Source organism: Vanellus vanellus, assembly GCF_965231255.1.
Source record: "Vanellus vanellus genome assembly, chromosome: 3".
Lineage (NCBI taxonomy): Eukaryota > Metazoa > Chordata > Aves > Charadriiformes > Charadriidae > Vanellus > Vanellus vanellus.
Window position 1 is genome coordinate 121,745,537 of NC_138907.1, and position 24,022 is coordinate 121,769,558.

Genomic DNA, 24,022 nt, shown 5'->3' on the forward strand with positions numbered 1-24,022 from the left:
GGCCATCAAGCATCCACAATTACAGCCATCAAGCATCCACAATTACATTTTTTACCTTACTGTAGAGCAAGTAAAGAGGAGAGGGAGAACTGTTCTTCAGACACAGCATCCCAGCACTGATCTTGGAGAAGCGATGGACTGGAAAATCTTCAGCTCATTCTGTCAAAACACCCCCAGGCCTTGGTCGTTTCAGAGCCACGCGCGGTTAACCCTGCCAGACCAACTGCATGTTCTCTCCTTTGCGTGCAGTTGCTGGAGAAGTGATCACATCTGCTCCCCTGAGCCTGAGGCTCCTGGAGGGCAATGGGCATGGCTTCCATGGCACACCACCAGTGTGTTCATGCACGCCCATTTTCTTCCATTTCCTTTTCCCTTTGTTGTGCTCCAGCCCTGAAGGATAAATTGTTATTGTATAACCTTTATGGGAGAAGAAAAAAAACAGGTGCCAATGATTTCTATCAGGGTGCAGGTGATACATGAAAAATAGCGGCCAGCAGGTTGAGGGAGGTGATTCTGCCGCTCTGCTCCGGTGAGACCCCACCTGGAGTACTGTGTCCAGCTATGGGGCCCCAACATAATAAGGACATGGACCTGTTGGAGAGAGTCCAGAGGAGGGCCACAAAGATGATCAGAGGGCTGGAGCACCTCTCCTATTGGGATAGTCTGAGGGAGTTGGAGTCATTTCAGCCTGGAGAAGAGAGGGTTCTGGGGAGGCTTTACTGTGGCCTTTAAGGACTTAAATGGGGCTTACAGGAAAGATGGGGACAAACTTTTTAGCAGGACCTGTTGTGATAGGACAAGGAGTAATGGCTTTAAAGTGGAAGAGGGTAGATTTAGACTAGGTATAAGGAACAAATTTTTTACACTGAGGGTGGTAAAACACTGGCCCAGGTTGCCCAGAGAGGTGTTAGATGCCCCATCCCTGGAAACATTCAAGGTCAGGATGGATGGGGCTCTGAACAACCTGATCTAGTTGAAGATGTCCCTGCTCATTGCAGGGGGTTTTAACTAGATGACCTTTAAAGGTCCCTTCCAACCCAAACTATTCTATGATTCTACGATTCTATGATTCTACAATTCTATGAGTATGAGTTTGGAGGGGGATGAAGAGTGTGTGACAAAGTAAGATTAAGTTTGGTAAATGGTGCAGTAAATTCTTGGGTCCTCTTGAGTCCTGTACGGGTGCAGATGCCAAGGCGTGTCTGTGTCCCTGAGTTTCCATAGTGTAAGTGATGGAGGGTGAGTCTCTGGAGCCAGAGATCTTACAGAAAGCCAGAAACACCAACGAATGAATAACACATTGACCAGTCCAGGCAGCTCCTTCACTGCTTATGTCAAACTGAAAGAGTACTCTTGGGCTGGGAGCATCTACCTAATTCCAGAAATCGAAGGTACTGTCCTTCAGAAACAGTCTGGAACATCTTGAAAACCTAAAGAGAGCACCGAGTTGAATGTCCCCATCCTGTTTCCTGAGATGCTTAAAAAAAAAAAAATCAAAATGGATTATGAAAGAAATCCCATTCATCTTGAAAGGCAAGTGTAATCTAAAGACTGATGGGTGAACTCCCAGGTACCTTTACATTTCATAGAGTCAATATTTGTTCTTTCTCCATTTATAACCCCATTACTCTCCCTAGGTGGGCAGGAGATTTCAAAGGGGGACCATTTGTTTTTCTTGATTAATGCATTAATGCTAGTGGTTTGTCATAGTAAATTATACCTACTATCATAACCTGCTCATGCAGGAGAAAAAGCAAGACAAAAATTTATGATCAAATTGCTCAAAGTCACAGCTTCTCATTATTTTAAACAAAGAAAGCCAGCTTCTGCTCTTCATTGCTGTGATAACAGTGACTCAACTGAGGAGAAAAAGGGATCCAATATCCTTTGTTTTGCAAAACCCCTTTAGAAATCATAAAAGTACTTTCCACTACACTGGTTCAACTGTATGCAGTATTATTGCATGAATATAGGTGGGAGAGAGAAACTGCTGCTTCATTTTATATTCTCACTTAACTTCCCCTGGATTCACGGCAGGGCTTTTGCCTGAGAACTGAGCTTTACAAGATTTGTGTCTGTCTCCTCCTCCACAGAAGAGCAGCAGCTATGGACACTGACTTCCTAAACCATCTGAAGAAGTCCTCAACTCTCCTAGGTATTCATAACACTACTTGTGGCAATGTTCTTTTGTTGAAAACCAAACTGCCTGAAATCAGCACTTAGGACTGAGACTCTTTTAATGAACATAGCTGCTTTTTCTTTAATGTCAGAAGGTGCATTATGCAGTGGGAGGGTTATGCAGAGGCTAGCTGGTGTGCTGTGTCAGGCTAGATTCATTGAGCTGAAAAGAAATGATTTTACCTGCCACTGCAGGAAGGGAGAAGGTGGTTTGGCTAGTTCTGTATGTCCAAGGTGGGGTTGGCAAGTGAAGCAAGAAATTAATCATCAGTGTAGTAATAAATAGAAAAGATTCTCAATGGGGAACAGCATCTCAGGTTGAGAACAGGTCGGGAAGGGCTGTGCATGAAATAGCACCCAGGGGATAATTGCAGAACAGGGCGGAGAACAAGTACCAGAGTGGCAGGCAATGGAAGGCTGGGAGGGTGATGCTGGCTTGTCCATCTATCGCAAAGGGCTGGTCCAGCAAAAATAGCAAAGGGGTTGGAAGCTGGGTGGGCTCTAGTCCCTTTTTAGCTTGGCTGAGGTGTTTCTGGGGCAAGTCACTTGTGTGTAGGAATGCCACCTTTTATAGTAGTCTTATGCAGTTCCCTGTTGCTTGCATCCCCTAAGCTAATGATTGGTATACACACAGAGCTCTGCATGGTACGCCAAGTGAGTCCAGACCGTGCCTAGCTTGGTGAACTCAGACATTTGCAAATCTCTTGTAAGCCACTGTATAGTCTCCTTCCTTCCTCTGTGTTCTTTGTAGCTGGTCAGTTAAGTAATATTACTGCGTTAGGTATCAGCAATTTGCCTTTGAGCCAGGTGCTCAGAGACAATGAATGCAGTAAAATTTCAGTGTGAGCTTTCTGCAGTGGGAAGTGTCTCTTGCCCTAAAAGCAAGTTAACAGAAGTTCCATAATGGCAATGTGGCTACAGAGTGCAAAGGTTTGAATGGCCTGAACTTCAATGCCGTTGTAAGTTCCTTAGGCTGTTTTAGGTGACATAGTCCAGCACTGTCTGCAATGCCCAGCACACCTGGACTTTGTCACTGCATAGTCTCTTGAGACTATTGTAAAACAAATAACTGGCGGTATTGTTGTCCTGAATACTTAAATGCATGGGGAAGCACACAGTTACTCTCAAAACAGTCCTTTCAAATAGAAAAGATTTAAAAATGGAAAAGAAAATGTATTTTTAAGCACATGTGAAAGGAGAACATAAACCTGTTCTTCTTGCAAATGGCAGACCTAGTCAGTTGTTGAATTTGCACTGATGCCAGTGAAATTACACTTGGGATTAATTTTACCCATTCAGCAGAAAGGCATTTCCTCTGATTTCCTTTGATTTCTTAACAGTTTGTGATCTGTGAGCCAGAGTTTCTTTGTTTAATTTTCTGTCCGTACGAAAATGAGGGAAATACCCTGTGCCCCTGGGCAATGATAAGCCTGAGGCGAAAGCTGATTTGTCCAAGTTATGCTGGAAAGGGATTTGCTCACTATATGTTCCTCACACGTTCTTCAGCTCTGCCTTCCATTAGACCTCTCCTTTAATAAAGAGAACATTAGAAAGTGTTAAGCTTCAGTGAAATTGCTTTCCTGCAATCTAGAATTGTTTAAATCCATCCATGATCAAAAACGTGAGGATGTGAGGGACTTACAGAGCTGTGTTGTTGGTTCACTCTTGGAGGAGAAGACAGTCCTGGCCCTGAACCAGGGAAGCCAATAAGATTTCTTTCATTGACTTCACCAGCTCAAACTTGAGCCCAGACTCTGCTGAATGCCTGTGTAGGAACAGTCTATCCTGCCAACCGCTGTAGATAGGTGGGAGCACAGCAGGTAGCAGCCTGGGCTGTAGATGTGCTGGCGTCTGGAGGTGGGACTGCAGGATGCGCTCTCATTCCTGGGTAGCTCTAATCAGGCCTGCCTAGGTAGCAAGATGGAGAAAATGCTGTGGCACTGGCAGATAGTACTAGTCTGCCCTGGGTCCAGGGAGATTTATTCAGTTCTTAGCTCATACCACTGTGTCTTCATCATGGCTATTAAGAACTTCTGAAACACTGGTGGGACTTTTAGCACACATCCTCTGGCCATGTTCATGCCATCAAACTCCGAAGATTCCTTCCTGCCTGCTGGGAATGGCCAAAGTCCAGCTGACTCCCAAGCCATGCTCGAGAATTGTCTGGATGCCAGGTGGCCTGGGTCAAAAGTGTGCTAAGGACTGGTCTAACAGGTAACTAACCAGATGAGTTGCAGTGCCTTTAACCAGACCCTAGCTTGGTTCAGCTTATCACTTTAGGAGTTTATGTGAGGTCTTCATGTCTATGCTTGGAAACGATCAGTTTTGTGGGAAAGAAGATCTCTGGCTATGAAAATGGCTTTCCCAATGGAAGTGTCCCATGTAAGTTATAACAGTAGTTGCAATAAGGATGAGGTGGGATTGTGTTTAGACAATGTGTGCACATGAAGGACAGGAGGATGCAGGGATTGATGAAGGACTCTTTTGTTGTTCTTCATGCTACTGCACTCGCATGCCCTCAAGGTGGACTTCACAGTACTTGTGGGGTTTGGGATGTGTACCTGTTGGTATCATCTAAGTATCTTTTTAAGGATGAATGTTGAGATGATTCCCAGTTCTTATCAAATTGCATCATGGCATGTTTCTCCCACAGGACAAGCAGAGAGCTTCCAGACAAGTAAATCTGAGGAAGAATTCTGGTTCCTGTGGAAATGAACAACAGTGTAAGTTATCTGTGAGGGTTGGTAGTAAAACAGGAAACAAAAGGGAAAAGCATTGTGGAGATCAAGACTAAAAGGGGTCTGTAACCTGAAATGACTCACACCTATGTAGCAGCAGGATAGAGACAATTCTCCCCTGGTTACCATAGGTGAGATAATAAAAAAAACATACTGCTGCTCCCATTGAACCAGCTGGGATGTCTCTGCTCTTCAAAGCAAAGGCCATCTAGGTCGGAGATAGATATCTTTGGGTGTAAAATTCAGGCTCTTATCTAACAAGCAGTCCCAGAGAGTTCTAGAATGTACTAAAGGAAAGATGGCAGTGGCAAAAAAAAAAAAAAAGCTAGTACGTAACATCATCCAATTGATGCAGAAATCTTCCCAGAAAAACTGTTAGGAGAGGACTAATGAGTCAAGTCAAGTAGGAGGAAAATTTTACATTACAGATATAAGAAGACAGTGCAAGTCCTGAAGGTCTTGGTGAACTTTAGGGTCTTAGCTGGGTGCTGTATGCCCACATAGCAAAAACCTCAGGGTGCAACATCCAAACAGACACAGGGAAAAGGAAGGATCCAATTCACAGCTGAGGAACTCTGATCCTTGAAATCCTTGTCTCTTGAAATCCTTATGTGACTCGCAGTGGAGTACAAGGATGAAGTATGAAGATGACTCTAAATCCCTGTAGTTCTAGTACAGTGATTAACCCAAGAACATCCTGTACACAAGGCACCAACTAAACCCAATTGGATGCGCTGGTCCCAGATAAACCACCAGACTGTACAGTATCCTCTAACACAGAACATGGCGTCACTATACTAACGAGAATGCCAGTGGAGAGAGCTTTCAACATCAATTACTTGAAGCAGACATGAGGAGAAAGTTTTCAGCTTTCTTGTGGATCGCTTTGTAGTCTCCAAGTATTTTATTTTTGACATTTTTTTCACTTTGGAGGATTTTGCATCACTCTGTACAACATTTCTCAATGTTTTAGATAAGTCCATCACTTGGGGCCTTTGCTCTACACAGAATTATGTTAAAGCAACACCCTCACTCCAAACCTGTCCCACTATGTAGCAAAGTCCTATGGGATTTATATTTGTTTTGTAAACTGGAGTGATTGAGTGACACAAAATGTGAACACTTCAAAGGCTTATCAGTTTGAATATTCTGCACAGCTGTTGTTTAACGTTGAATACGGAGACAGGGGAGGATTTTACTTGTGAGATACTTGGTGTTGTATTGCAAAACTGCATTATGTGAAGTTCTGTGCCTTCAAACTGATGAAAGAAAACAGTGCTTACTTCCATGAGTAACCCCATCTGTTTCCATAAGACACTCTTAGGGGAAAAATAAAAAAAAAAAAAAAGAACAAAGAGCTGTACTATGCTGGGAAGCTTTGCTAGTTTATATTTGAAGCTCTGTCCACCCAGTGTAGATGTATTTCTATAGGTATAAATGCACATACACTTTGTCATTAATTTACATTCTTTTACAAGGAGGCAATGTGCCCAAGTGGAAAGAGCTCTAACTGGACTTAAAGATTGAAAGTCTTTAATCTTTTCTCATCTCTGACAGTTTCCCCTGACTGACCTTGAAAAAGGAGTGACCTCAAACTGTGATCGTGCTTCCTCCATGTGTGAAATAGCAGAATGCATGATGGTCTTTTGGAGGGTGCTTTGAGACTTGATGGAAAACACAGTAAGAAGTAAGTAATGTTACTAGGGTTCAGAAAGCGAGAATAGTCCTGGCACTTTTGTACAAATAAACCTGCCTGTGTCTGTGTAAACAAACATGGTTTCAACCCTACATATGCTTCTCTAGCTAAAAGCTAATCCTGCTCTGGCTCTTCTAGTGACCAGCCCTTCTTCAAGCTGCTAATGGTTTAGTCAGTGAGGTAGAGGTTAGTGGTGCGGGGTCAGTGAAAAATAGGAAAGCATTACCAAAAATCAGCCCTAGAAGGCAGCAAGATCAGCACATACACTGTTAAACTGAGAATCATCCTAACTGGGTCTGTTCCTGATTACCATTTATAAACTGGGTGATGTTGGGATGACAAAATTGGATGGCAAATCACTTCACTTCTCAGCTCCTCAGTTTCCCCAGTTGCAGTTGTACTTAGCTGCTTTTAAAGCACTTTGGGAATTTGCATGTGTTTTCAGATATTACAGTTTTATGTACAGCGGCGGAAGGAGAGGATCCGCAGGAGAGAGGAGTACGGGAGGGGAAAGAACAATGTAATTAAGTACCATGGTCAAAAAGGAGGACTGAGATACAGTTGTTAAGCGTTCTGGACTAAAGCCACTTTGGGATTCAGGTAACTAACTCCTGGATTAGCTCTGGCTGATGAAGTACCCCAGTCTCCTTGGAGGTGGGACTGGTTGGTGTGCCTGCTTCTCGGTGGTGAGTGGCCACAGCAGCGGTTACCGCAGGGGAAGCTGAGAAGTGCTGAGCTCAGGCCCAGGCTCTGTGTATGTAACTAAGTGCTATGGCCTCCTTTGCTTCTTCAGATGGGCATATAGACCCCATGTGCTTTTTGCCATGATCAGAAAGGTATTAAAACCCAGCTCAGGCACAAGGCTCTGTGTCTTCTAGAAGCAGGAAGTGTTTAAGTATACCCAAATGTCATATCTAAGAGCAGTCATTCTCCTTAGTTACTCTGTGAAGAGAAAGAGAGCAAACTATCATTCCTCCACGCTAAGAAGTAATGCTGAACTGCATCCGTACCAGCCTATTCCTGCTTCTGGGTGGCTTTGGGGACAAGGGATCCAAGAGATTGTGTGTCATCATATGCATTATTACCTATTCCCAGGAGACATATTTAAAGGCATGGCTGGATTTCAAGGGCTGTTGTTCCATTGGTGTCCTCTTGATTCATGCTTACCCCATGAGACTGTCCATGACAGAGAGACCATCCTTTGTCTGTGCTGCAGTTGGGACAGGTGGCCTCTTTCAGTTTGAAACACACAGCTGATATTCCCACATGCCCTAAGGAATAAGGGCATTATGGACATGGGCTTTAACTGAATTGTCTGTTTCTCAAAGGCTGATATTTTATTTATTTTTACTTGTAGCAAGAGCTGCTTTCTGCTTTCCTTTTGGAAGGCATCTTTACAAACTTGTTTGAAAACAAAGCCCTCACATTACACTGATGTAAACTTCCTCCCCTCTGGTTTGACTTTATTAACAACAACCTAAAAGGCAGCTCAAGCACACTTCCCATGTTTAGCCTTAAACCCTTTGTCACCAGAGTTTTTTTCTTCAGCATATACTGAGTCAGCCAAACCTAATTACCCTTTAATCAGTAAAATCAACACCTGCTAACAGGGTGGGCTCTTTTCAGCAAATAGCGCTTCCCTTTTCCAGAGCGCTGATAAATTTCCAGGGGCCCTATTATTTCTTTGTCCTGCTGATAAGGAGCTTTGACTGATAATGGGTATGGTTATCTCATGCCTATAAGTCAATGCTGGTGAATCTTCCTCTTGGCTATCTCATGCCTATAAGGCAATAGTGTTGAATATTCCTCTTGGCAAGGGCAGCAGAACTAAGTGAGACAAAAATTATACATAGATGCCAAATGTCCTGATCTTTTCCCGTTAAAACTTAGGTCAAGCCTGGAAAGTATGGGTCAGAGAGGTCTGGCATGTGGGATTAATTTCTCAGCTGAAATAGAGAGTAAAGTAGCCCATAGAAGTTCTTGGTCTTTGATCTTATGTAGGCAGCCGTCTGCAAAAAGGTAAGGTGGCAGGATTGTCTGCAGAGATGAAGGAGCCTGCTGGACCTCAGGGTATGTTCGTGCTGTCAGGTCAACCAGGAGCCACCACTGTCCTTTGAGGAGTGACTCTTCTGCACCTCCACATTAGATCCTCAGTGTGTGAAGAGCTGTTTGTGGGAAGAAGGGTTGCTTAGGTGCAATTCAGGCCAGACCAGCCTCTTATTTACATGGTCTGGGTGGATGGGTCATTAACAGAATTCAAGCTCAAACTCAAGATTTCCCATGCTACCCTCATACTTGGTATGGCTGCTTGGAACTAGAGCAAGCGGCAATATGGACAGAATGCCAATGGGGCCACAGACTTACAGCTTCCCTTGAGGTTTGCTTTTAGCACACAGATCATCCCAGGACAGATTTCTGGTGGAAACAATGACTGTGGTTTTCATGGCAGCACTCTTGAACATGTCTTTCACATATAATCTGACAGCCAGTCTGATTTTCATCTGAGAACAGCTGAAACATTATTAGAAATTTCATCACAAGAAAATTTTTACGAGTGCACTCAGCTCTGAAAAACAAAAACAGAGCCCTTTGGTCTGAAGTCTCTTATGCTTGTTTTTGGGTCTAAGGTGAATGTTTTTGGAAAGTTTTGCTTAATTCCATGTGGATGAACAGGACAGAGGAGTAAAAACCAATCATGGTTTTATTTGCATGTTCCCATTCAGGTTATTTTACTGTATGATTTTTGCTGGATAGAAGCTGTGGCTTTGTTCAGCAGCTGTGTGTGTGCTTGGCTCCATCTCCCCTTCCCTGGAAGCCCCACACGGTGCTGCTCCGTAGGTTTGTGTAGGTGTGTACATGGGCTGCCAAATGGCTGGTGTTGGCTTTGCCTGTGAAAACTATCCCCGCTCTCTGCACGGACACTTGGCCTAGGTATGCTCAAGCTGTACCTAACAGTGATGACCAAAGTCCAGGATCTCCTGGACCCAGGGAGAGCAGGGTCCACCAGTCCAGGCCACATCTGTGTCCCCAGAGCCCAGCTCTTCCAAGTTAGCATGGCAGGCTTGATGCTGCCAGGATGTGGATGAAGATCAGACAGGATCAAGTACAGGATGTGCTTCCAGGTGAGCTGGAGCCTTCCTTTAACTCTGCCAGGTGAGCAGTGCTTGAGTCAGCAGCAAAGTCCATGCTAGTTGGAGGTTAAAGCAGTTGCTATTGAAGGAGACAGGTCTCCTGGGTCTGAACACCTCAGGATATGATCTGCATAAATATTCTCTGTTGAGCTTGATGGAGGGGTCAGGGGTGCAGTGGGACAGAGGGTGTCTGGCATGGCTGGCTGCTGTCAAAAGGAAGGAGGATTTTGGGTATGTGGGCTGACACCAGTCCCAGTCCTTGCAATGAGATCCAGGAGGGTTTGATCCCTGGGCCTGTGCAAAGTCTCCTCCATTGTAGAATCATAGAATCATAGAATGGTTTCGGTGGGAAGGGACCTTAAAGATCATTGAGTTCCAACCCCCTTGCCATGGGCAGGGACACCTCCCACTAGACCAGGTTGCTCAAAGCCCCGTCCAGCCTGGCCTTGAACACCTCCAGGGATGGGGCAGCCATGGCTTTTCTGGGCAACCTGTTCCAGTGCCTCGCCACCCTCAGAGTGAAAAATTTCTTCCTAATATCTACCTTCCTAATATCTACCTATCTACCTTCTTCCAGTTTGAAGCCATTCCCCCTTGTCCTATCACTACATGCCCTTGTAAAAAGTCCTCCCCAGCACTCCTGTAGGCCCCCTTTAGGTACTAGAAGGTGGCTATAAGGTCTCCCCGGAGCCTCCTCTTCTCCAGGCTGAGCAACCCCAACTCTCTCAGCCTGTGCTGTAGGATCACTCTCAATGGTGGACACAGCGAATTTTCCTGTCACCAATCTGGCAGGACACCGCTGCTTACACTGATTTCAGCAGCAGCTACAAATATCCATCACTCCAAAAATTCTTGTGAGTCCCAGCATTTGTTTTGGGCTCCCTCCTTTGAAAATACTGCCCGTCCTTCTGTCTGCCTGCACTGGAGAGACAAGATCCCCGGGCATCTAAACCAACAGCTACCAGGCTTCTCCAAACCAGCCCCTCAGGTCGTCCTCCCCCCCGACTCTCACCCTCCCGCCAGCTTGTGGTGCTGCTGCTGGACAGCTGCACAGTAATAGTCTGCAGCAATTTTGGGTGAAGCGATGGCTTTTAGGACCCTGGGACCTCCGCCAAGGCTCAGGTAGGTCTGTCTCATTCGCCAGCCCCACTCAGCCGGGATTCATTCACTCCCGGGGATGTGTGTGTGTGAGTGTGTGTGTGTGTGAGTGTGTGTGTGCTCAGTGCTTTTCCTTCCCAGCTGCTCGCTGTGATCCTTCCAAGCGATGGGACTAACGCTGTTCTCCGGGCAATGAGGAGTGCTGGATTGGGGCAGAAAGTGCTTTCCTTTTTGCTGGAAGAAAAGAAGCTGTGAGGATACTCAAGGATGTGCTGCCCAGATGTGTCTCCCACCTCCACCTTCCTCGTAGGACTCATGTGCTTGACAGCTTTCAGCAACTTTGCTAAGACTTCTGCAGACTTCTCAGGTAGGGGAGAAGTGCCAATCCCTTCGTGTGCTGGACGGCTGCTTATGGATGGGAGCTCTGATATTATTAGAGTGCTCCAGAGCAGCTCAGGGAAAGTGGATGTGAGCAGATCTGGGATAGTTATGTGGGGAGTAATTTTAATCTTTTTAAAATAAGCTGACGGAAAGCATCTTCTGTAAGAGGATTTTCAGTTTGTTAAAATCCTCTCTCAATAACCCTTAGCAAAACTATTTCAGCTGTTGGTCTGAGTAACTTTGGGAGCAAGAAAAAGAAGAGTGTTAACTTGTGTAAGTTTGTAGCAGGTTTGGTGCTGTGTTTCTCTGAGGAGTGACAAGAGCTAGGTTAGGGGACTGGGAAGGTCTAGGGCACAAATTAAAGCTAACATAGCAAGACCCAATTACATTGTAATGGGCCAGATTCCCCTCCTCTTAACATACAGCTCCTGATTGTTGCAAAATTGAGCTGAGATAAAGATGTTACATGCACAGAATGAATTATATTTGGAGCCTATGTTTACTCAAGCCAGGAGATGTATTTCATTTATAAATAATTTCTGACTCTAAAAACATTCATAGCATTTGTTTTGAGTTGTGGGCAGCAGGTAAATACACAGCACTTTGAATGTATGGAGTCCCATGTAAGTTTTATAACTATGTACAGCTGCATCAATCACTTTAAAATCACCTTTTTGTGTCTGTTCTTTATGGATGTGCACGTGGATCATAGAAAATATAACAGATCTCATTTTACAGTTGAGCAGGGTTGATTAGTTTGCTCGGGAATGCCTGATGAGGGTCACTTTGCTTTTGGGATATTGATTCTAATTTTGGGTCTTAGTGTGAAGAACTAGTCTGGCATATTCTTCAGCTGTGTGTTGCAAAACTCTTGTGACAGATAAGAGCTGCCAGTTATAGTTTGCTGATGAAAAAGTGTCATTTTCAAGAGTTGAATCTCACTGGACTTGAGTTTCAACACATCACAACGCTGTTGCTCGCTGCCTGGGAGTGCATGTGTCTGCGTGCTGGGAGAGATTTGTGTTAAAAAGGAGGAGCTTGAGGGGGGAGCGGAGGGGGGGAATATATACGGTAGCTCTAAGTCTTAATGCGAATTGAAGGGGGCTGACTTGCTTGTGATTCAGTCTCCTTTGGAGGCAGATCAGTCCTGGGGGCTGCCATTCAGGCCAGATCTGCCTCTGAATGGAAAGGGCTGAGGCATTTCCCTGTTTCTAGTGTGTTTTTCTCTCTTTCTTGGCATTGAGCTTTCTCTGAGCTACTCCTTGTGAGCAAATTAATGCAGAAGGGGTGCATGGAGTGGGCACGACAGGAGCTAAAGCTGCAATGGGGAAAGTGCTGGTCCTTCTGAAATATAGATAAAGTTCATCTCAGACAGGCCAAATTGCTAAGCATTAAAATGTGCAAAAGTGTCACAGAGCAATGGTACCGCATACTGTGTGTGTGCAACATAGCCAGAGCAATGGAAGAAAATTCAATAGGCTTTGGCAATGCTGGCAGGGTAGGCAGAAGCTGTCCTTTTAAAAAAAATGGATAAGAAGGTTGCTGATTAAAAAAATCATGTTTTCTGCAACACCCACCTGTACTGTCACACTTTGGGAGAAGAGGGATGGCTTAAAACCCTGTATACATGCATGGCAAGGCTGTACTCTGAAGCAGGGTCTGTAATCCCAGCAGCATAACCTCCCGTGGGTTTCCACAACTGTTGAAATCTTCCACCAGATCCAAGCTATGTTTTCTGATAGCAGGCTTGGCAACTGCCCCCAGTTTTGTTGGACTGACTGTACCCTGCAGGACAGGAAACATGGTTTGCTGCAGGAAAGGGCTGTACCCAGTGTGGAGCAGCTCAAATACAGTATTGTAAATTCAGGATCTGGGTAGCCGCATCTTATGCTTCCTCGATACATTTTGCAAAGATCCCATTTGTCTCCCTGCAGTGCTTGAGGGCACACACCGGGTGCCTCTGTGAAGAAGTAGTGGCTCAGATAACTCTTCCTACCTGATGGAGCACCTTGTTTGTTACTGTTACCCCCATATATGAATTGTCAGCTGGCATGAGGAATGGAAGAGGGGTAGCCTTTTAACATAATTTGACTGTAATGGTTTCTGGCCACTTATATACTTTTTCTATACTTTGAGGTGTTCTGGGTTCTTCTCTGGCATGGCTGGAATGGAGCAGGTGAACATCTTTGGGGAAGCCTTATAACCTTATCGTATGCTATTCCAGGTAGAGGTGGTACATCCAAAACGTGAATTGTCTGCATCCCAAGGAGATGAATGGATTTGTATTGATTATTGGTGCTGAGGAATGTAAGGTTTGCTGTGATCCCATGAGAGGTTTCTGCAGCAGTTTGACTGCTGCCCACATGCTGGAGGGAGGTGACACAGCTCACTGGGATGGAAGGGTTTTTCCAGGTTGCAAATAGCAGTAGTGTCCAGAGAGAGCAGCTGATGCTCTTTGGAGAAGAATGTTTTTTTAAACTCACTCCTGTAGACCTTGTTTAGTAACAAACCTCTGATTTCTCAGCTTGGTTTGACTCAGCACTCCCAATACTCTCCTGCTGGCTTGGTCTTCAAGGTGTGTGTCTGCTGGCTGCAGGAAGATTTGTTTTTTTACATAGGTCCTGAGAAGGCATCCTGAGAGGGTAAGCAGAGGCATGGTGAACTGGGTTGCTCATGGAAAGCACAGGTAGAGCTGGTGGTGATCTCCATGATCTCGTCTCCCAGGCTCTGAGTGCGTGGTCTCACACTGTGGCTCCATCCCTCCTGTTTGAACAGCTCAAATGCCACAACGTGAACACGATAAGTACATGTCCTGCTGGGGACTGGTGCAATCTGAGATGTAAGAATTAAAATTCCTTTTAAGTGAAGTATTTGAACTATGTGAAGAGTTTTGAAGTTGTTTTCTTTAATAGTTCTTAAAACATCGATGTTTGCAGGAGGGTGTGGGGGTAGGAAGCAGATCCTTGGGGAGAGAGTGGAGTTATCAGGCACTTTGCAGCCACTTCTTAAGAAGGCCTGGACTTTTTTCTCTGTGGCTGCTTGTAGTATGGACTCTTGATCTAATCTCATTCTGTGATCAGTTCTTGTGCTCAGGACTGTTTGAAGGCTCAGGACCTAGTGTCATGATGTGTCACATACCCCTTATGTCCAAGGTGACACTTGAAGACTGTGATGAGGTGAGGGGTAAGAGGCTGGTTTTCTGAGTCTCTGTGTTTTAACTATAACCCCTTAATCCTAGTCTCAGTCCCAGCAATGAACTCTCCGAAATCCCTCCTGGTTGATAAAACTTCACCTATGTTTTAGCCCTTTTCTATTTGTGGTAGGAGTCCAAGACAAAGCAATGGCTTGTGCTGCCAGAGGAAGCTATGCCATAGCTCCTCTGCGTAGGCTCTGGGAGGCAGTGGTTCTTGTGCAGTGCACAGAGCTTGCTCGTTGAGGCACTAGGTTATTGAAAATGGGGCCAAATGGGTCTTTGGTTCTAATTTAAAGTGCAGGCATTGAAAGCTTAGTTGAAAGCCTAGTCAACAGCTATTGCTCATATCCTGTGTGCTGTCTAGCTCCAGCTGCGGGATTCCTGTCTCTGAAGCTAATTCATGCAAACGCATGTTGAATTCTGCTCTGCCCACTGCCAGCCAAGGTGACCATTTAATTTCCAGCTGCATACCTGCAGGGAATTAGGCTTATGTAATTATGATGCTGTGCTCCAGTTCTCGTCAGTGACTTTCCCATTCATTAGCTAATTTCAGGCATGTTGGATAGAAAGGTAGTGGCATCAGATCTACGCAATTGCTACAAGTTTCATGTTAGCGGAGACAGATCCCTTCACTACTGCCACAGTGCAGAAAAGGCTGCGCTCTGAACTCAACCATTTGCAGACACCAGAGAATCCACTGCAGGGACCTAAGCCAAAAACTTAGGTTTCTAGGCATGGAAATAGCTTTGATGGGAGCTCATGCCTTTTCTGACACAGGAGAACCCAGCTGCAGGACGTAAAGCTGTAGGAATAACAGTCCCAGTAGTGCTACTCCCCCTGGGCCTGCTTTAATATTTATGTTCTTTGCATTATATTTGGCACAAGCTGGATGCGAGCAGCACATTGCTTAAGGGAGCTGATCCGGCAGGGAGCCAGATGAATACTGATAACTCCCATCCACACCCTGCAGGTGAGCCCTGGGTAGCTTTTGGGATCTCTCCCTGGAGGCTCTTCCTGGCTTTGAAAGCACAAAGATTTGTTTTTGTTGTTGTTGTATTTCCCCCTACCCCCCAGAATGGCAGGATTCAAGTGAAAGCTGCTTCTGCCACCTCCCTGCTAATTGGCTCAGTGTGTTTGTTTGAGCTGATGAGGGCTGGAGTTGGGAGGGGAAAGGCACTTCTCCTTGATTGCGTTTAATCAGTCCATAATAAAGGCAATTTGTTTGACAAGTCCATTCACCAAATTATCACCAAAATCTACATGCTAACAGCTTTTGAATGGCTTTAGTCAGACTTTGATACTGGTCTTGGAGCCATGAATGGGTTGATGGTGTCAAGGGGGGTCCAGGATTTCCTTGTGCTGAAAGCTGCAGGCTGCGAAAGGGGGATTTTCAAGAGAGTCAGGTACAATTTCTTTTCCAAAACTCAGTAATGAAGTTTGTGCTTTTGGCCCCAGGGGCAAACAGGCATGCCTTAGACTTCGTTTAAAGATGTAGCCAAAGCCAGGCCACCTCCATACGTTTTCTTGGTGAAGGGCTCTGAGTGATGAGGTTGTATGGATCTTGGGCTGCTGCTTGAAGAGGTCCTTGCCCCAGGTGATGTTTTCCTCCTCAGCTGGAGGTCATGTGTGCCAACCCATCCATCACAGCTGTGTGGCCTGGGGTTTGGCTTACTGAGGGAGGTCTGTGCTGGGGTAGAGAAATTCTCTTTTGCAGAGGTGACAAAGTCCAACTTTGGCCTCTCCTAGTAATGTTCTGGAGATGTGGCTGCATGGTGAGCTGTAGGGGATTGGTCCGGGGAGCTGAAGGGGATGGCTGGGTCTGGCAGCCATGGCTGAGCAGTTCTCACAAGGGGAAGAGGCATTCCATTCTGTGTCACGTATGTCTGTCTGTCTGTGAGAAGCAGTTTAAAGACATCAGAGAGCTGAGAGTTGTTGGAGGAGGAAATCAATTGGGGGGGGCGGAGGGGGATAGCAAGTGCCAGTTCTGCTGCTGTTTGGAGAGGAGGAGAAGAAGATGCACAGAAGCTGGGGCTATTTTGGTGCCTTAGAGGGTTGTTCTGGTTTGTCAGCAGGGATGCAGCTTTGTGGGCGTCAGTATACCACGTTAAAGTAAAGATACAATGTCTGTGCACTCCTGTCCTGAGGCCAGCTCCAGAAAACACCACGGATTTCCCAACAGTTGTGATGATAATGCTGTGAGGGAGGACTCAGCGCTTGCTGACTCTTAAAATGTTCAGAGTTTACTTTTGCTGACAGCTGAGGGGACCAAACTGAGCTTCAGGAAGAGAAACACGTGTTTCCAATTCCATGTGTTTGCAGTCCTCGGCTGTGACCAGAGGCGCTGCTGTTACTGCTGTGAAAAACCAGCTGCAGGTCTGGATTTGCGGTGCCAGGGAAAGGAGGCACCGTCGGGGAGGGAGGGAGGGATGGATGGGGTTGCTGTGGGTGCCAGGATGTCTCGTGAGGGGTCCGTGTGAAACCCAGTGTCGGCAATGACTTCAAGCTCAAGAGCCATATGTATGCATCTGGCTCACGTCATGTGGAAAATCCACTGTTTTAGCTATCAGAGCTGTCAGCAAGAGCCAAGAGACCCCAGGGATCCCAGCGTCTGTGTGATGATTAGCAATGTTCATATAGTACCTACTAATTGCAGTGGCCCAGAAACTGATCCACTGATGCAAACTTTTGTCACTACCAGGAGCACTTTATTTAATTAGTATTATTATCAAAACAAACAAAAATAATAATCCACTGTGGTAATCACTTCAAAGTATCCCAGGTTATCAGTACCCACTAGATGCACAGTCTGTTTGAGGAAAATGCCCTTGCAGCATTTTTCCTATGTCTGTGTGTTGTTAGGGATACAAATGCTGCAGAATTAAAGAAAGCAACTGTTTCTGTCCTTAGGTTAAAATTTTTCCCCGATTTAAGACTGTGAAAGCAGATTTTATATAACACAAAGAGTTTGGTCAATTAAAAAGAAAAAAGTTGGAATTTTAATGTATCCTTTCTCAACCAAGATATTTAGAAGCTAAAATCATAATTTAAGCTGAGGGGGGTGGGGGAGCAGCATAAGCTCAGTCTCTGCAGGGGGAGAAAACCTATGTATTTACACTTGGCACTTCTGCTGATCCTTTTGTTGATGTTAATTTAAACATGGCCCGATCTCCCAAAGCGCTCGGTGTTCAGAACTGAAAATTGGACTGTTCTGCATTTAGGTGGGTGTGCAGTGATCTAGGTGGCCAACACCAGGACTGTTTACATGTCTTATTTGAGATTGTCTGCTTCTGCTTGGCATGTTTGTGCACGTGGAGATTGAACTTTCTGCTTTCTCTTCCAAGACAGCAACCCCAGTCCCTGGGGGGGACCATTTGAAGCAACTACCCCTGTTTATTTTTGTGCTTTTGTCATTCCTTTTTTTATCCAGATACCCAAGACTTTCACAGATTCAGTCTGTTTCTGTCCCTTGAAAGGTATGTGCCCGCCTCCAGGAACAGACCCAATGTGCTGCTCAAAGTAATTCAGAGGATTTTTGGTCAGTTTGGTTTGATGCAATACTACAAGGTTCCTTGTGTCCTTGCCAGTGCTGTGCCTCACTGATCTGGTTATTGCTGTTTTCTGGGATTTTTGTGCTCCTTCCAAGAGACAGGCAAGGGCCAAATTCTGCTCAGCTGTGAGGCAACTTTGCTGACTTGCCAAGAGCTTTGCAGGATGCGCAGAAGTTAATCCCAACTCATCTTCTGGCTGATTAAATCTAATATAGAAGTAATGATTGTGAACACGTTTAAGAGAATTGCTAGGGTTACCTATTATTATTTTTATTTATTTATTTACCTAGCTGCTTCTTTTGCCTGAGGAGAGATGGTGAGTTGTGTCTCTCTCAGCCTGGGTTTGGGCCGACCCAAGTACGCCTGGCTCAGCTCACTAGCTGAGGATATGACCTCATTCGTAGTAATTAAAGTATGTGTGTCTGCTGTTTTGGGGATGCTTAATGCTTGGCTGCCTGGAACCCAGTGCGTGTCTTTTCATGTCAGAGAGACAATGATGGTTTGGCAGTTCTGAGTTGCACAGTAAAATGAATCTTGGCTGAGTCTCTTCAAATATACCATGTGTTCTTGAACCGTGTTGGTAGATGCTGTGGTATCAGTGTTGATGGGGCTCCTTTGGATGTTAAGGCTTGCTGTACAATAATCACTCTTGGATCCATCTGGATCTTTGCATGAAGATGGAGTAGCGTGTGTGAGACCTGCAGTTTGGGCAAACTCTCCAAGTGGTCAGGTTTCAGCAGTGTATTTGAATTAAGAGATGGATATAGCATACTGCTGAAAAATTTGCAGTAGATGTTGTCCAAGCACTTTAGCTGTGGTGGGCAGGGGAGGTCACATCCACCTGCTGGCAAAGTATCCCACATCCTTAACAACAGAGGAAGAAAGAGGTAGAAAAAAGATTCTTCTTCTTTAATGTTACATTAAGAGAAAGAGGCCTAGAGGTGTATGATAAGTTTTATCAGCCACCTACAATCAAAGAACTTCACTATATGCTTTTGTGTGTCATCTTTTGACCAGCTATCAACACACTAGTTGCCAGCAGAGACACTCGTCGTTCCTCCAGCAGCCCATAAAAGCACCAGAATATTGTCAGGGTGTGAGAGAGGGCTGTCTTCAGGTAAGTTATACTAAATCCTCGGTAGACTAGGGACCTGCTGGTGCTGCTTGTTGAAAAGGGACCATTCAGACCACCTACTCTGAGACCCCCTATGTGATGGTGGTGTTTTATTTTCATCTATCAGATGCCTGTGGTTTTGCTGCTATGATATTATCGATGCGTTGTATTAGCCTCAAGGGTTTAAAATGGGCTTTTGCTGCAAAACATAAATATAAAAACAAACACAGCAGTGGGGGGAATTTTCTGCTGATTTTTTCCTCTGTAATTTTTTGTATCGCTTTGTGGGTTAAGGTGACCTGCAGCCTGTGCCTAGGACCTGTAGGCTCAGCTGTGAACTTCTTGCTTGCTCCTCTCCATTGATATTAAGGTTGCTCTATGGCAGGTGCTATTCCTGTCATTCATTTCCCATGTTTGCTGTATTTTGCAAAGGCTTTTGGCTCAGAAGTTTTCCGTTAAAGCTGTGTTGGGCTAAGAGTGCAGACACTTAGTGCAATTAGACTGATAGGTGGTAACTTGAGCTGCTGTAGCTGGATTATGTTCAATTTTGGGCCTCAGTCTTTGAGAAATCTCTTACCTCTGTGGTCTATGTGGGGGATGTGAGTGCAGTGCTGCTGTGGCTCTGGCGATGCCCATAAGGTGTTATGGGACAAAATTCTGTACTTTGGTTTTGAAAAAGCGCAGGTTTTGTGTGGAACATTCAAATAACAATATAAAGGTTGCAAATCAAACATTTGGAAGTTAAGAAATGTTAAAATTAAGGTAGTTTTAACTACTTTAGTCCAGCCCTTTGAGTTTTTATGGTACGAGTTACTCTTTAATGAGAACATACTACTTTTTCTCCACCTCCTTGGGAGTCCTGTACTGTCCAGTGTGCAGGACAGCTGCCTCACAATTGTTTTATTTATCCTTCTGGTTCATTAGGGCCCTAGGGCCTTATTTACCATGTGTTATTTACATCCTATTCTGCTTGTTGTGAGTGTCCTAGAAACAGGGATGAACTTACCTTTCTGGAAGCAGAGTCTGGTGTGTTACCTGCATTGCACAGATGAGAATCCAAGGCAGAGAGATTAGCATCAGGAGCTCTAACTGCCCAATACTTCAGAGATTTTTCAGTATCTACCTCCTTCTCCAGGAGCAGTCCCTTACTCATCCTCTCAAGCTGTGGTGGGCAGGAAGAAATATGTGGTACGTGATACACAATTCCTTCTCCAATACTGTAATGCATACATGCAAATGGGCTGCACAGGTTAAAATGAGCATTACAGTTGTAAAGTCAAGGGCATGTAACTAAGCGTTGTGGGTTAACCCCTGTAGGCAGCTAAGCACCACACAGCCACTTGTTTCATCCCCTTTTCACCCCGAGTAGGACAGGGGAAGAGGAAAGGAAGAGTAAAAACAAGAGAACTCATGGGTCAAGGCAAAAATAGTTTCATAGTTATTGAAGAAGAAGGGGAAGAAAAAAAAAGAAAACAAAGTAAGTGATGCAAAGGCAATCACCCACCGCCTCCCACAGGTAGAGCAATGCTCAGCCAGTTCCCATGCAAAAGATGGCTGACTCCTCTTTACTCCGTTTTATTGCTGAATGTGACATTATATGGCACAGAATACCTCTTTGGTTAGTTGGGGTCATCTGCCTGGTTGCGTTCCCTCCCAGCCTCTTGTGCACCCTCCAATATATTCACTGGAGGGTGTGTGTGTGTGTGGCAGAATGAGAAACAGAGAAAGCATTGATGCTGTGCAAACACTGTTTAGCAACAGCTAAAACATTAATATGTTATCAGTACTGTTTTGGTCACAGATCCAAAGCACAGCACTATATAAGGTGCTACAAAGAAAATTAACTTCATCACGGCCAGACCCAGTACACTAAGGAAAGGGCAACATTACACCTGTATTTTGTATGTAATACGAGCTAGAGGTGGATACGATAGCGAGCTTTCAGTTGGCAGATATGATGGGAGACCATAAAGTGCAGTTGTAAGAAGGGTCTGGTTTTACATAGTTTTTTTTTCTTAGAACAGTCATACTTTGAGGCTTAATTTCTTTGGGATGAGATAAGAGTACTTAAAATTGGGTTACAAATTTGGGGTCAGTCCTTGGAATGTATTCCAAGAGATCTTTAAAAATGAGTTTTGAAGAGATTCCCCCTTCAAATTTTTGTTTGTTCATTTCTGTCCCTTCACAGGAGAAAAAAAAAATGTCAACGTGTCTATTCAAAGGCACAAATAAAGATCCTCTGGTGCAAGTGATAGCACTAAAAATAGAGCCCCCGGGATTTGTCCAGTTAGTTTTCTTTCTAGGTTTTTATTGTGTGGGTAACCCCTTGGAAACTGGGTGGTTGATCTGACTGTTTTCAAAGCACGTCCATCTCTTCGTGTATCTTTTGTACAGGGGCCGCTTCTGTTGTGTTAACACTGTTTGCTTCCTGGTTTATGAGCTCAAGCTGAATTCCAGCTCAAAGAGGTTAAAGCTTTATAAAAGTGAGTTGAGCAGGGAAGTGGCTCTGCAGTTGATGATGAAGCGCACACATCTGTGACCCACGCTGTGCTCACATGTTAGTTTATTGTTAGCCTCACAATAAAGGATAGCGCTGGTTTTTGTTCAGCTAAACAACTTTGATGGAATGAATTGTATAGAAAAAAAGAATAGCTGAAGCCTGGCTGTTATTTGCCAAAATGTTCTTTGTTTTAGCTGCGTTGTGTGGGACGCAGAACTCCCAGAAGAGGATGGTCTCTCTTCTGTAGCAGCCAAGAGGAGCTGATGGATTGAATAGGAAGGCAGAGACAGAGGTTCAGCAAGGAGGAGTGAAAAAATTTTCTGATTCTTCCTACCTTTTGGGTTTGCTTGTCTTTAGCTGACAGCCCCAGGCTTTTGCTTTGGCTATACTGCAAGAGTAGAGGCACTGCTATCCCAATGAATTGCACTGTAAATGCACTTGGCTTGGATTTGGTTCAGAGTTAGCATGCCCAGATAGTGGTTAGTACATTTTGGCAATGGTATAGCCGGTGGCTGGAGTGTAAAGGTCTATCAGCAGCTGCAGGAAACTGAATGCTTCGTGCTAGACAACTCATTTTTCTTGCTGGAAAAATGAAAATCGCTTTATCTCTCTTTTCTTAAATGTCCATATAATTGGAGGGCAGGGTTCAAGTTCAAACTGATAAGATTATTTTGCTTCCCTAAGCTGCATGACAATGGTCCCCCTACCTCCTTTTGCTGTAATGGGAACCAATCTCATTAGAAACAGAGCTGGATTAGTGAAGAGTCCAACCTACCGTACAGATACGCATTCTGACCCCAGCAGGGCTGAAGTGCCTTTTGTTCACTCCAACCTCCTCTGCATTTTCCCATCGCTTATACATCTGTGTGGTGGAGCTGGTGGTGATTGTTTCTGCTCAAGAAAAGCCTGCTGGGGGGTGAAAAGGAAGTCGATTGGCCACTGCGATATCGCAATATGAACGATAAAGTGATTTTTAAATGCTTCCCTTGATTTAAGTTATTAGAGTACAAGACTGATTAAGATGCCTGTTGCAGGGTATTGGAGATTAAGGGCCACTCTTCACCGGTTTGACCTGGGAGACAGATGATGATCGTCTTCTGCCTCTCAGCATTACTCTCTTCTACAGATCAGAAAATGCAGACCTATTCAAACCAACATCTCCGACATCCGGACACAGGAAGCTCTTTTTGAGGCAAAAGAAAGACAAACCTTTTCACCTGTGACCTGTGCTGGTTCTGTCTGTCCTTCTTGGTGATGGTTGTTGGCTCTTGATGGGTTGTGCATGGACCGTCCAAGCTACTTTATCAAGCAGTTGGGACCGAGAGTATTTTGCTGGCGCTGTGCACACTGGTGCCAGCACGAGAGCAGCATGACTGTGCCTGCAGCATGGTCTCAGGGAAATATGGCTCAGGAGAAGTGCTGAGCTCTGAAGATGCTGCTTCTGGAGATGCTCATGTGCATGCCTCTATTGGCCTTAGCTCAGTGCTGGTGTTGTACGTGCTGTTGTCTGTTGTTTGTTTTCTTCCCTTTGCATCCTCACATTCTGCACATTCTATCTATCTACTTATTTGTATTTTCTGCCATTTTTCCTCTTTCTGAGGTCCCTCAGCTCTGTGAGATTAGAGGTACAGCCCTGACTAATTCCAGCTGCAGCCATGAGATGGAGTCACGCTAAGGATGCTAAGAGGGGCAAATCCCACTGCTTCCTGGGTTAAGAGCCATTTTGTGATCCTTAAGGAAATCTTTGTGCTCTGGCTTTCCTATGTCCTACTTCTCCGAGTGATGTTGGAAGTATTGCCTGGAGCTTGACTCCTGGCTGGCAGTTTGTGGTTGAAGCAATCGGGCAGGGGGGGCAGACTGTGGGTAGTGTTTGAAAGTGGCACGATTGAAAGAATGAGCCTAGCCAGTTGTTGTAGTAATTTGTTGCTATTGATTAGCCTGGAGGCTAATGCTTAAGTGGTGAGGAGCCCTGACTTGGTGCGTAATTCAATTTAAAGCACTGGGGCTACTCACATGAGGGAGAGTTGGCTTCTCTTCATGCCCACTCCTGATGAATATGAAGTGGTTTTTTGTAAATAAGTGTAATTAGCAAGAACAAGGGTTAACCAGGGTAATTAACAATGCTAAGCTATAGATTCTGTCTCACCAGCCAGGGTGCAAATAGGCAGCTGAAGAAACAGATCTGTTTTCTGTTCTTGTTACATTTTTTCTGGATATTTTTTAAGGTTTCCCAGAAAGATCAGAACAATGAAACACCCTTTGACAATAGCAATCTCTTTTTTTTCATGGCACAGCCTAAGCAAGCATTCAGACCCTTTCCTTCTGGGATTGCTCATTTCCTTTTTTCTCCTGAAATAAAAACAATAGTCCCCCAAAAGCAGAATTTCTGCAGTGCTGTGGCAGAGCCAACCTCTGTCGCTCTATCAGGCAGGCATTGGATGGGAC

General features: G+C 44.9%; 1 protein-coding gene across 2 annotated transcripts in view; it reads left to right on the plus strand.

Annotated features, from left to right (window-relative positions):
* Positions 1-11,108: 11,108 nt before the first annotated feature.
* LOC309670192 (protein eva-1 homolog C-like) overlaps positions 11,109-24,022 on the plus strand; it is a gene marked incomplete at both ends in the record, with an annotated part of 214,753 nt that continues 201,839 nt past the window's right edge. For both annotated transcript variants that reach the window (XM_082481038.1, XM_082481039.1), the window contains one exon: positions 11,109-11,208. In XM_082481038.1, the coding sequence (XP_082337164.1) occupies positions 11,109-11,208 (100 nt within the window). The remainder of the gene's footprint in view (positions 11,209-24,022) is intronic.